The sequence below is a fragment of the Garra rufa genome, chromosome 16 (assembly GCF_049309525.1).
Source record: "Garra rufa chromosome 16, GarRuf1.0, whole genome shotgun sequence".
Classification (NCBI taxonomy): Eukaryota; Metazoa; Chordata; class Actinopteri; order Cypriniformes; family Cyprinidae; genus Garra; species Garra rufa.
The window spans coordinates 13,550,136-13,563,827 of NC_133376.1; the positions used below are offsets into that span (position 1 = coordinate 13,550,136).

At 34.1% G+C, this 13,692-nt stretch overlaps 1 protein-coding gene across 1 annotated transcript in view; it reads left to right on the forward strand.

The window, feature by feature from the left end:
• The first annotated feature begins 1,046 nt into the window (after positions 1 to 1,046).
• Positions 1,047 to 13,692, forward strand: part of rgs14a (regulator of G protein signaling 14a) — a 32,404-nt gene continuing 19,758 nt past the window's right edge. The window contains exons 1-17 of the mRNA XM_073820191.1: positions 1,047 to 1,217; positions 2,843 to 2,983; positions 3,156 to 3,295; positions 4,902 to 5,036; positions 5,156 to 5,279; positions 5,361 to 5,480; positions 6,632 to 6,716; positions 6,821 to 6,907; positions 7,511 to 7,628; positions 7,758 to 7,887; positions 8,969 to 9,115; positions 9,756 to 9,902; positions 9,983 to 10,139; positions 10,923 to 11,032; positions 11,293 to 11,382; positions 11,798 to 11,944; positions 13,362 to 13,499. Coding sequence (XP_073676292.1) covers positions 1,098 to 1,217; positions 2,843 to 2,983; positions 3,156 to 3,295; positions 4,902 to 5,036; positions 5,156 to 5,279; positions 5,361 to 5,480; positions 6,632 to 6,716; positions 6,821 to 6,907; positions 7,511 to 7,628; positions 7,758 to 7,887; positions 8,969 to 9,115; positions 9,756 to 9,902; positions 9,983 to 10,139; positions 10,923 to 11,032; positions 11,293 to 11,382; positions 11,798 to 11,944; positions 13,362 to 13,499 — 2,136 coding nt within the window. The 5' untranslated portion in view covers positions 1,047 to 1,097. The remainder of the gene's footprint in view (positions 1,218 to 2,842; positions 2,984 to 3,155; positions 3,296 to 4,901; positions 5,037 to 5,155; positions 5,280 to 5,360; positions 5,481 to 6,631; positions 6,717 to 6,820; positions 6,908 to 7,510; positions 7,629 to 7,757; positions 7,888 to 8,968; positions 9,116 to 9,755; positions 9,903 to 9,982; positions 10,140 to 10,922; positions 11,033 to 11,292; positions 11,383 to 11,797; positions 11,945 to 13,361; positions 13,500 to 13,692) is intronic.

Below are 13,692 nucleotides of genomic sequence, written 5' to 3' on the forward strand. Positions count from 1 at the left end.
TAATTTTTTCAGAGATATTTCAAGGAAAAAATTTTTTGGCTGACAGAAATGTTTGGGAATTCCTGCACTATATGAACAAAGATTAATAAACATGATAATCAATGACATTACACACCCATAGTATGAAATATTTTCATTCAGATTTCCAAAATCAATAAATTATGAATAATTTTGCCACAATGGCAATTAAGAATAATTGTGAGGAATATGTAATCATGTAATCCATAAAAAGTAACTGTAATCAGATTATGAGCATTATAAAATGTAATAAACTCTGATGACAAGTACTTTTTTTTTTTTTTTTTTTTTTAAATCTGGTCACATAATCCAGATCATATCAAATCAATTGCTAGCCAGCACTGATTATAGCATAAATATATTTACTGTCACTCACTTTTAATCAATGCGTTTAATGTGTTCTTACTCAGTAAAATTATTAAATAAGTAAAAATCCTACTGACCCTAAATGTTTGAATGATATTGGATATGCATTAATCATTCAGTACCATGGTCATTTTTACCCTTTAGATTCCTTTTTTTCCCTGTTGTAAGCAACTATAATCTATTTAACCCTAGTCTAACACTATTACTGTTATGTCACACATTATATTGAAGGATACAATTGTAAAACTGTGTAAGAAACTTTAGTCCAGGTTAAAGGAAAGAGCAGCATGTGTGCATGAGAGGTCTGCGTCTGTCAGTACTCAAAGTCACCAGCCGCTGACATCACAACAATAGATCTGAAGAGTTTGAGTAAGTGCAGCTCTTTTTAAAATGATTCCAGCTTCTCCTGTGTGATTCTTAAAACTGGGACTGTTTCTGGAGGAGCTGCAAACCTCTGAGACTGGCGGTCAGTTTACTTCATACACTATACATTGAGTTTTCATATAACATTAGGATTCAGTTCAGACTTCATTGCCAACTAATTTATTTATGTATTTTGGAAGGAGAGTGATCTTTTGATGATGCCTTTTTGTGTTCTTATTCTTCATTGTTTCACAGTTGCGTAATATTTGGAGATTCTCTTGGATTCCAGCAGATTGACATTCAGATTTGTGTGGATTTGACAACGTCTCCGTTGTGTCGGTGAGGTCAGGATGTACGGGCTGCTGTGTGAAAGTCTTCATGACTTTATCAAGGAGTCATACGGCGATGATGTGTGGAAACTGGTCCGAGAGAGAGCCGACGTCAGACTGCACTCCTTCGTCACTCATCAGGTTAGAATATCTTACTACTGTGATTGATTTTAGACTGAAAGACAAATACATTTTTTGTCCATTTTAAGACTCACATATAAGAAACAGGCTTTTCTTTTATAAGTAGTGTTAAAATATAACAATTTCTTTAAATTATATCTAAAAATAGCAAGCTGAATGAGATCAGTTAACAGATAATATATAAACTGATAGTTTCAAATACACGACTAGTCAGAAGTTTTTGAACTTTAAGATTTTTATTGTTTTTTAAAGAAGTTTCATCTGCTCACCAAGCCTGCATTTATTTGATCCAAAATACAGCAAAAGCAGTAATATTGTGAAATATTTTTACTATTTAAAATATCTGCTTTCTATTTGAATATAGTTTATAATGTAATTTATTCCTGTGATCAAAGCTACATTTCCAGCATCATTACTCCAGCCTTCAGTGTCACACGATCCTTCAGAAATCATTCTGATATGCTGATTTGCTGTTCAAGAAACATTTATTCTTCTTATTATTATTATTATTATCATCATCAATATTTAAATCAGTTTAGCAAGGATGCTTTAAATTGATCAGAAATTATGGTAAAGACATTTGTAATGTTAGATTTCTATTTCAGATAAATGCTGTTATTCTGAACTCTCTATTCATCAAAAAAACCTGAAATTCTACTCAGCTGTTTGCAACATAATAATAATAAAAAAAATTTGGCAGCAAATCTGAATATTAGAATGATTTCTGAAGGATCATGTGACTGGAGCAATGACACTAAAAATTCAGTTTTGAAATCAGGAATAAATAGCATTTTAAAATGTATTCAAATAGAAAACAGTTGATTTAAATAGTAAAAACATTCAAAGTTTTACTGTTTTGCTGTACTTTGGATCAAATAAATGCAGGCAAAACTTTAGCAATTGTACTGTTCAAAAACTTTTGTCCCATAATTTATTCATATATATATATTTTTTTTACATTTTCCCAATATATATTTCACATAATTTTTTTGTGTGTGTGTTTCAGAACATAGTTTTAAACATATTGTCTATTAAATTGTCTATTAAAATTGTCCTCTTGATTACAGATTTTAGACTGCAAAACAAAGATGAATTTTGAGACTCACTTATAAGAATCACATTTTTATTATATGTAGTAAAAATGAAATGTAGTAAGGCCAAATTTTAGGTGTTTTATTTTAAATCAAAAAATTAAACAAGTGTTATCTATTTTATATTATCTGTTATTTAATGCATTTCCTTGGCCACATATTAAGAGACAATTGTAGAAAATATTTTGCACACTTTTGAAATTTAAATAATCAGAATATTATAAAATATGATTCATATTGGGTTAATAGGTGATTTTATATTAAAATTGTCTCTTTTTTTCTGTTTGGATGTTCATATGTGTGTGCTTATACCTATTAACACTGCAAAAAAAAAAAATTAAAAGTAAACAAAGATCATTAGAGTATGTTTTGAAAGAAAACACTACTTCAAAATTTCACATTTAATTCAGTGTGTTACTTTCCATTTTTTCTGTAATTATTAGTGTAGCAATTTCTGAGTGAAAAGTATTTTTAAGTAAATGCTGCACCCATTGTATCATTCCATACAGTATGTGCTTGTGTGTGTTTGTGTAGGTCTACAGTGAGAGTGTAATTCCTCGTATCGCTAAAGCAGCAAGTGGCGTCACAGGAACCCCCTATAATGAGCTCATGAACTCATGGGGAGTTTACTTCCTGGGATTTGTGGGGAAATACGGATACGACAGAATCCTCAAGGTACGTTCAGGTTTGTGTGGGTCTGTGGACGTTTGCATGATGTGATTTACCCAAATAGCACATGTCCATGATTTGTGTGTTGCATACTCTTCTCTCTGCATTGATATAGACACTTTGTCCTTGTGTGTTTTCATTTTTTACACATGTTTTTGTCTCTAATACTGTGTGTCAGGTGTTAGGCCGCCATGTGCGTGACTTTGTGAATGGTTTGGATAACCTGCATGAGTACCTTCGCTTCAGTTACCCAAAAGTCCAGCCGCCAACCTTCTTTTGCCAGGAGGAATCGGCTACAGGAGTTACACTGCATTACAGGTGTGTGTGTATTAAATCAGAAAGCTTTTGTCAATCAAAAACACACTACTGTTCAAAAATTTGGGGTCATTAAGATTTTTAAAAATGTGAAAAATGTGTGTTTATATATATATATACAGTGGTGTGAAAAAGTGTTGGCCCCCTTCCTGATTTTTTTTTTTTTTTTTTTTGCATGTTTGTCACACTTTAATGTTTCAGATCATCAAACAAATTTAAACATTAATCAGAGATAACACAGGTAAACACAACATGCTGTTTTTAAATGAAGGGTTTTTTTATGAGGGAAAACAAAATCCAAACCTACATGGCCCTGTGTGAAAAAGTGTTTGCCCCCCATGGCCTGATTACTGCCACCTGTTCACAATCAAGAAATCACTTAAATAGGACCTGCCTGACAAAGTGAAGTAGACCAAAAGATCCTCAAAAGCTACACATCATGTTGAGATCCAAAGAAATTCAGGAACAAATGAGAAAGAAAGTAAGTAAAGAGATCTATCAGTCTGGAAAAGGTTATAAAGCCATTTCTAAAGCTTTGAGACAGCCATTATCTACAAATGGCAAAAACATGGAACAGTGATGAACCTTCCCAGGAGTGGCCGGCCGACCAAAATTACCCCAAGAGCGCAGCGACGACTCATCCAAGAGGTCACAAAAGACCCCACAACAACATCTAAAGAACTGCAGGCCTCTCTTGCCTCAGTTAAGGTCAGTGTTCATGGCTCCACCAAAAGAAAGAGACTGGGCAAAAATGGCCTGCATGGCAGAGTTCAGAGACGAAAACTGCTGCTGAGCAAAAAGAACATAAAGGCTCGTCTTAGTTTTGCCAGAAAACATCTTGATGATCCCCAAGACTTTTGGGAAAATACTCTGTGGACTGATGAGACAAAAGTTGAAATTTTTGGAAGATGTGTGTCCCATTACATCTATCGTAACAGTAACACAGCATTTCAGAAAAAGAACATCATACCAACAGTGAAATATGGTGGTGGTAGTGTGATGGTCTGGGGCTGTTGTGCTGCTTCTGGACCTGGAAGACTTGCTGTGATAAATGAAACCATGAATTCTGCTGTCTACCAAAAAATCCCGAAGGACAATGTCTGGCCATCTGTTTGTGACCTCAAGCTGAAGTGAACTTGGGTTCTGCAGCAGGACAATGATCCAAAACACACCAGCAAATCCACCTCTGAATGGCTGAAGAAAAACAAAATGAAGACTTTAGAATGGCCTAGTCAAAGTCCTGACCTGAATCCTATTGAGATGCTGTGGCATGACCTTAAAAAGGTGGTTCATGCTCGAGAACCCTCCAATGTGGCTGAATTACAACAATTCATTATAGTAATTAATTAAACATGGTAAAACTGACAATTTTGAACAATTTAACTAATCTTTGTTGCTTAAAAGTGTTAATTTGTTTTAAAAAAAATCTTACTAACTGCAAACTTTTGAACAGTACTGTATGGAGAAATGGAAAATTATAAAAATCCAAAGGAAAGGTGATTCAAACATGATTGATTCACATGAATTTGTCATAATAATTCAACAAAGTCACAGTGGTTCAGAGTTCAGCTGATGTTCTGTGTTCCTGACTCTCTGTGTGTTTGTTCAGGAGCAAACGTAAAGGTTACCTGCACTACGCCATGGGTCAGCTGAGACAGATGGGAAAACAGTTCTACGACACTGACATCCATGTTGAGGTTTTGTCCGAGCAGCTGGTGGGAGATTATTCACATGTCACCATGAGGTGAGACACCTGACAACATATTTATGAAACAGATTAATTTACCTGATGCAGGTACCATCTGTTGTGCTTGTGTTATTAAACACAATTAAAATATTAACCGAGTGATGTTTTGATTTCAGATTAAACTTTGATAACTCTGCGTATCGATATATCCAGAAAGAGGATGAAGAGGAACAAGAGATCCTTCCCATCACCAGTGACTTTTTCTTTGAAGTTTTTCCCTTTAACATCGTATTCAGACAGGTGACTTTTTTCTTTTCATGTCTCATCTTGTCTTGTCTCATTCACATAATGGTACATAATGTGTATTTTCTTATCTAATAGGACATGGTAGTGCATAATGTAGGCTCTGGATTGGCAACTGTCTTTCCTGATCTGGATGGAAAGAAGATCAATGATGCTTTTCTGCTTGCTCGTCCTCTTGTGGAGTTCACATGGAACATGGCAAGTCATTTTTAATAAAGATTTCCTGATAATTTACTCACCCCCATGTCATCCAAGATGTCCATGTCTTTCTTTCTTCAGTCAAAAAGAAATTAAGGTTTTTGAACAAAACATTTTCTCTATATAGTGGATTTCAATGGGGATCAATGGGTTGAAGGTACAAATTGCAGTTTCAATGAAGCTTCAAAGGGCTCTACACAACCCCAGTCGAGGAATAAGGTTCTCATCTGGCAAAACGATTGGCCATTTTCTAAAAAAATAAAAAGTATATATTTTTTAACTACAAATGCTCGTCTTGCACTAGCTCTGCTGTGTGCGTCTACAAATTCCTGCATTTCATAATCACATTGGAAAAGTCATGGTTAGTTCTTTGTCCTTATACTCCAGTTCAAAAAGGTAGGGAATGGCAAATTTCATTTTCTCCTCCAACTTAAAAATCGCCCAACATCGTTGTTTTACCTTTTTTTGTAAAGGTAGTTGACTTTCTGGGTCGGTACTTCCGCCAAAACAAGCATTTGTGGTTAAAAAGTATATAAACATTTTTTAGAAAATGACCAGTCGTTTCACTAGATAAAACACTTATTCTGCGCATGGGATCAAGTAGATCCCTTTGAAGCTGCACTGAAACTGCAATTTGAACCTTCAACCCGTTTATCTCCATTTAAGTCCACTGCGCTCTTAAAAATAAAGGTATTTTTAAAGATTGTTCACAGCGATGCCATAGAAGAACCATTTTTGGTTCCACAAAGAACCATTCAGTCAAAGGTTCTTTACAGAACCATCTCTTTCTTACCTTTTTATAATCTGATGAACCTTCTTTCACCACAAAGAACCTTTTGGGAAACAGAAAGGTTCTTCAGATGTTAAAGGTTCTTTATGGAACCATTTAGACAAAAAAGGTTCTTCTATGGCATCGTGAAGCACCTTTATTTTTAAGAGTGTATATGGAGAAAAATCCTGGAATGTTTTCCTCAAAAACTTAAAAAAAAAAATGAAAATCTTGGATGACATCGCGGTGAGTAAATTATCAGGAAATTTTCGTTATTATTCTAGAAGTGAACTAATCTTTTAAGAGCATTAACATAAAGTGTTGCATCACATTTACTTTGAAGAAAATCAGTCAATAAATTGATCAATGGATTCTGTGACAGATCATCTCCCATCCCAACAACCTGTTTGAGATCATGTCTAAGGAGCCGGTGAAACGAGAGAGGAACCTTCATAACAGAGTGCAGAGTAAGGAAGGTCCTACTGACCATCTGCGTTCACTGAAGATCTCAGATCTACAGCTGGATCGAATGTGTTTTCATGAGATGATTATGTTTTTCTGTGTCTCACAGACTCCGATTATGAGAACGCCAATCGCTCGGCAGATGTAGACGTGGAGCTGATGGCCTTTCAGTCCATTATAGGGGATGATTATAAAGGTCAGTCACTTCTCTATCCATTTTGGACAGTGATACTCCATACAGTTATGGCAGTAAAGCATATTTTATTTTCTTGAAAGGCATATGGGTTTTTAAACAAAATGAGTTTTAATACAATATGTGACACTAAATAAATAAGCTCTCTATTGATGTATGGTTTGTTAGGATAGGGCAATATTTGTCTGAGATACAACTAGGTGAAAATCTGGAATCTGAGGTGCACAAAGATCAAAATGAAAATCACCTTTAAAGTTGTCCAAATGAAGTTTTTGGCAATGCATATTACTAATCAAAAATTAATTTTTGATATATTTATGGTAGGAAATTTACAAAATATCTTACTGGAACATGATCTTTACTTAATATCCTAATGATTTTTGGCATAAAAGAAAAATCGATAATTTGGACCAATACAATCTATTTTTGGCTATATTGCTACAAATATACCCGTGCTACTTAAAATTGGTCCAGGGTCACATATTATAAGGATTTCAGTTGACTCTATCATTGAAATCAAGTCTAGCTTCACTCTATTTGGCACTGAAGAGGAAAACACAATCAGAGAGTAATTCTAACATGTTTGTTGTCCTCTAATGGTGTCAGATGGAAACAGCGCTAATGCGATGGAGAGCTGGGGCGATGGCAGCCGCTGCCTGAAACTGAAGGGTCAGATGAGATACATGCCAGAGTGGGAGTCCATTATCTTCCTGGGTACTCCGGTGTAAGACACAAACACACATTTATACAGTGCTGGTGTATTTCAGTTCATTCAAGAATTTTTGGGTTATGCATGATAATAAAAGTGCCTAAAATCAGGTTCTGTGTCTATGTGTGTGTGTTGTCTTTGCAGCATGGAGAGTTTAAGTGCCATGTTTAAGACAGGTCTGTACATCAATGACCTGAGCATGCATGACTCGAGTAGAGATCTGGTGCTGGCAGGAACTCAGCAGTCTGAAGAGCTCAAGAGAGCCCTCATACAGGTACAGCTGTCAGGACTCAAGAGCGTCCTGCTTTTGACAGACTCATTAACAAAAATCCAGATCAGTCTCACTAGGCTCAGTTTGCTCCATGCATGTCACTTTTGCGCTATAGGGGTCTAAGAAAGAATTTTGACTTATATGTGAATAAAAAAAAAATAAAAAAAAATTTAGCTGTAATGAACTGTTATATTTATATAGGCCATTCAACAGAACTGGTGCAGACTGCTGTCCCACAACCAAAAACACATTTAAAAAGCATTTAAGGATTCAAATCTTAGATGTTTACTAAGATCCTTCTATTATCTATCGAAACTCACAATAATGTTTAAAATATCAGTAAGCTAAATATATATAAAATCATCATTTATTGGGTATTTTTTAATTGGAAGGTGGCAGTCCTGAACCCTAATGATTTTGAAACAATTTTTGTATTTTTTTTGTATTGGTGTTTTTAAAAGTATCTTTCGAATCTTTAAAAAGTTAAGTTTTTATACTACTGATTTTATATGCTGATTTTAACTACATCCGCACATTTATGGATCATATCAGGAAATACACTGCAAAAAAATGCTTTTCTTACTTAGATTTTTTTGTCTTGTTTCCAGCCAAAAAAATCAAAACTTTCTAGACAAGTAAAAATTATTGTCTTGTTTTCAGAAAAAGCAAAATTAAGTGTGTTTTTGCTTGAAACAAGCAAAATAATCTGCCAATAGGGTAAGAAAAATAATGTTGTTTTCTGTTTAAAATAAGTCTAGAAAATCCTTCTTGATTTAAGATTTAAAAAAAAAAAAAAATTCATAGCTCATAGCTACATAGTGAGTAGATAGGTCCCATCATTTCTATGGTAAATGTGTAGAATGGCCCATATAAGTTTTTTTCCACTTCAAAACAGACTCTTACATATAGAAATGCTCTAAAGATTTAAGCCAAGTTTAAGTTTTGTGTGAATGCATTTATTTTTTTGCCTTAGTAGTCCATTTTAAAGTATAAAAAGCTAAAGCAACAAAGCATATTAAGGACATCACAGATCAGTTCTCCTCTTATTACCTCTGTATCATTTTTTCTTCGTTCTGCCCCACAGGAGCAAAAGAAATCCAGTAAACTAGAGGAAAGCATGAAAATGTTGGACTATGAGATGAAGAAGACGGATGATCTTCTGTACAGAATGATTCCCAAACCTGTTGCTAAGCGACTGAGGAAAGGAGAACCAGCTGTGAACACCTGTGAGGTTAGAACATCCGCACCTTTAACTTCATTTTTTGGACTTACATGATTTTTTTTTTTTTCTGGAGATGTCTCTAAACTTTTAGAGAGCAGCTATTACTCTGTACTTTAGCATCCTTGCAGAAAAAAAAAGATCAGATTAAACATTTTTTACACAAGTGAATAGGAACGGGTCAGACTTAAAGGAATAGTTTACCCCAAAAAACATTGATAAAAATGTACTCATCCTCAGGCCATCCAAGATGTAGATGAGTTTATTTCTTTGTGGGAACGGATTTGATTACATTTAGCATTACATCACTTGCTCACCAATGGATCTTGTGCAGCGAATGGGTGCCGTCAGAATGAGAGTCCAAACAGCGAATAAATAAAAAATACCTTAATGATGGATTTGTTTTCTTACAAACATGCAACGTTTCACTTCACAAAAGAGTAGATGGGACTTGAATGGTGTGGATTACTTGTGGATTATTTTGATGTTTTAATCAACTGTTTGGACACTCATTCTGACGGCACCCATTCACAATTTTCATTTTTAGGTTTACTCTTCCTTTAAACTAACAAGAGTCAGCAGTATCGCAGTGGGATTTATCTCCTTTCGTCTTGACTTTTGATCCTCAACATCTACATCTGAACTGTTTCAGGTGTTTCCTGATGTGACCATCTTGTTCAGCGATGTGGTGGGCTTCACTCGTATCTGCAGTCATATCACACCCATGCAGGTGGTCTCCATGCTCAACACCATGTACACGCTCTTCGACACGCTCAGTGAGAAACACAGAGTATTTAAGGTGAGATAATTTCTTCTGTGTTTCCAGCGCGATCACATGTTGATGCAGATGTTTGTCACACTAATGTCTCTGTGTTCCAGGTTGAAACTATAGGTGATGCCTACATGGTGGTGGCAGGTGCTCCAGAAAAGACGAAGTATCACGCTCACAACATTTGCGACATGGCTTTAGATATGGTCCGTTCTATTGATCATCTCAAAGACCCGTCCAACGGAAACAACATACAGATTCGCGTGGGTATGTATTCTCTTATAATCTATTAGGGTTAAATGTTTATATTTTGATTCAGATTGGGGTTCTTGAGGTTATCGTGGACATTCCTGTGATGCAAAGGTAACTTTTCAGCATCATTATTCCAGTCTTCAGTGTCACATGATCATACAGAAATCATTCTAATATGCTTACATTTTTCTGATAAATAAATTCTGATGAATAATTTTTCTGGTAAATATTCCTAAAAAAATTGGTTGTACTATCGTTACATTAAGTAATATATTTCTGTCACAGTTTCTTCAAGTTAAACCAAACTTTTATTTTGACGGGTTGCTGTGAAGACCTTTAAAGTCCCTATGAAATCAAAATGAAAGTTTTTTGGCTTTTAGTATGAATATGTTAGCCTTAAGGTTATCTATAAGCTAGTGTGCTCCAAAACAATGACAAAATTCACATTTACAAGATATGAGCATATAAAACTTACAGTCTCTCACTTCCGCCAATACGATTCAACGATTGTGATGACATCACGCTGCACTTCAGCTTCTTATTAAACGTTCTGTCCAATCAAATGCTCTCTGAGATCTGAAGCGTCCCGCCCCCAACACTATAAAGATCTGTCACTTGTTCACAGTGTTAGTGTTTCCTCTATGGTGAATGCCATGTATTACACAATGTAGGCGATAGAGAATGATTCAGACAGTGTAGAATATGCTTTGGAAAATAGCTATTTTTGTATTGGGTCAAGGACTTTGTACTGATATTTTATTGTCATTGCTATTTTGACTTGTGTCATGCTTCTCTTAGGAATTCACTCTGGTATGGTGGTCGCTGGGGTCGTAGGTCACAAGATGCCTCGCTACGGTCTTCATGGTGATACAGTCCACACGGCTTCTGCAATGGAGAGCAATGGGAAGGTAGATGGAAAGTGCATATACTTTGTATATATTTGCATTGTCTTTATTATACTTCATGTATATTGCACACATTTGTACATCCTTAATTTGTGCATTTACTTGCAGCAGGAATGATGGGGTTAGTGCAGTTTTAATCAAAAGCACCATTATATCACACACTCATTAGATTAATGTTTGTTGGTTTTATTGAGCGTTTCTGAACTCCTGCTGTCTGATTGACATTTGACGACTCTGTTGATCGACTGGTCTGTTATTTATAGGAAATGCACATACAGCTGAGCAGCGCTACTTATGAACATCTGAAAGGAAGTCACTTTATCTTCGAGAGACGTGGCACCATCACCATCAAGGTCAGTCGCTAAGTAACTGGAATGAAAAATCGACCTCAAACTTGTTTACCCAGACGTTCGTTCTCAAACAGGACCACCTGAGGTCTAGTGAACTGATCCGATACCCATCTGACTACATTTATAATTAGTGTTATTTACTGAGGAAAGAACAATGAGATAATAGTAAGGCTGCTTTAGCAAAGTGATAAAGCTCTTTTTTTTTTTTTGGATGCAATTTCTCTTATGTGATTATGTGACTATTTGAGATTCAGGAAAGCATACATAGACACACATTTTTTTTTTCATATTGTGATGTAACATTCATACATTTAGGAATTTTAACATAATACCAGGATAAAGGTTTCATTTGAAAGATAGGATCACTCCACTAACAAACTACAGATACTTTTTAATATGATCCGTTTTTCTTTGACAGGGGAATGTGGAGATTGAGACATACTGGCTGAAAGGAAAGCGAGATAAAGATGGAAACGCTCAGGCCGCCTGTCCGCAGTTTGAAGCCCAGACCATCAGTAAAGCTGCCATCTCTGCCCCTGAGCCGCCCATCGATGAGGAAGTGCTGGTAAATGCATGATATATTATGAGCAAAAGAGTTAAAATGACCATAGCAATTATCTTAGATGAAGTTTGAAGCACTGATCTACCTTAAAATCAACATGAAATCCAAATTTATTGTAGTTGCAGTGCTTAATCCATGTTCCTGGCCTTATTGTAAACTATTATAACATCAACCTCAATAAAATGAAATAAAACAACTTTTTGGCTAATTTATAGCATCTAATCAATTCTTTGTTAAAAACTACTAAAATAAAATGAAAAATAAATAAATAAATAAATAAAATACCCATGAAAAAAGTATGTTTTGGCAAATTTACACCATCCAATAAATTCTTTGTTAAAAACTAGTAAAATAAAAAATAAAATAAAATAAAATAATGGCAATAAAAAAGTATGTTTTTGGATAATTTACACCATCCAATCAATTCTTTGTTTAAAAATTAGTAAAATAAAAAATAAAATAAAATAATATAAAATTAAATTAAATACATTTTTGTCTAATTTACATTTTCCAATCAATTCTTTAAAATAAAATAAAATAAAAAATGCCAAACAAAATTACCTTTTAGCTAATTTAGAGTATCCAATCAATTCTTGGTTAAAATAAAATAATAAAATAAAATAAAAAACAAAATACATTTTTGTCTAATTTACATAATCCAATTAATTCTTTATTAAAAACTACTAAAGTAAAATAAAATAATTTTTTGTCTAATTTACATAATCCAATCAATTATTTGTTAAAAACTACTAAAATAAAATAAAATAGAAAATGCCAATAAAAAAAAACATAGTTTTAGCTAATTTACAGCAATGAATTCTCGGTTAAAATAAAATAAAATAACATAAAATATATAAAAAAAATTCTGGCTAATTTACACCACCCAATATTGGTTAAAAACTAGTAAAATAAAATAAAAAATGCCAATGAAAAAAATTACCTTTTAGCTAGTTTACAGCATCCAATGAATTCTTCGTTAAAAAATTAAATTAAAAATAAATTTTTGGCTAATTTACACCATCCAATCTTGGTTAAAAACTAGTTAAATAAAATAAAACAAAATACATTTTTGTCTAATTTACATAATCCAATCAATTCTTTGTTAAAAACTACTAAAATAAAATAAAGTAAAAATACAATCAATTCTGTGTTAAAAAAAAAAAAAAAAAGATATATATATATATATATATATATATATATATATATATATATATATATATATATATATATATAATAAAATAAAAAATGCCAGTGGAAAAAACTTACCTTTTAGTTAATTTACAGCATCCAATGAATTCTTGGTTAAAATAAAATAAAATATAAAATAAAATTATTAGTTTTATTAATAATTGTTATTTTGCATTTTTTTTTTTTTAGAATCGTGTTTTGTGATGATTTTTCCAATGGATTTTCTCCTCAGGTGTTCCCCTCAGTGGCAGGTGAGGATGAGGACGACGTGAAATCTATCCGCTCTCATCGCATGAAGATGGAAACCTCTGGAAACTCTCTGGAGGAGTCCATGGAGGAGTGTCGGGTTGAAGAAACATCCGTCAGTAAGGTGAGATGATCTGTGATTTCTGTGCTTGTGTGAACGAGTGATGAGATACCACACAACGCCACATGATAATATCAAACACTCTCTCGCAGTCTCATTATAAGGACGCTCTTCAGGACAGCAGTCTTCAGGACCCGCACATTGAACTCGACTCTGCCGAGTTTGACGGTCGAGATTCAATAATGGAGTCTCCCGC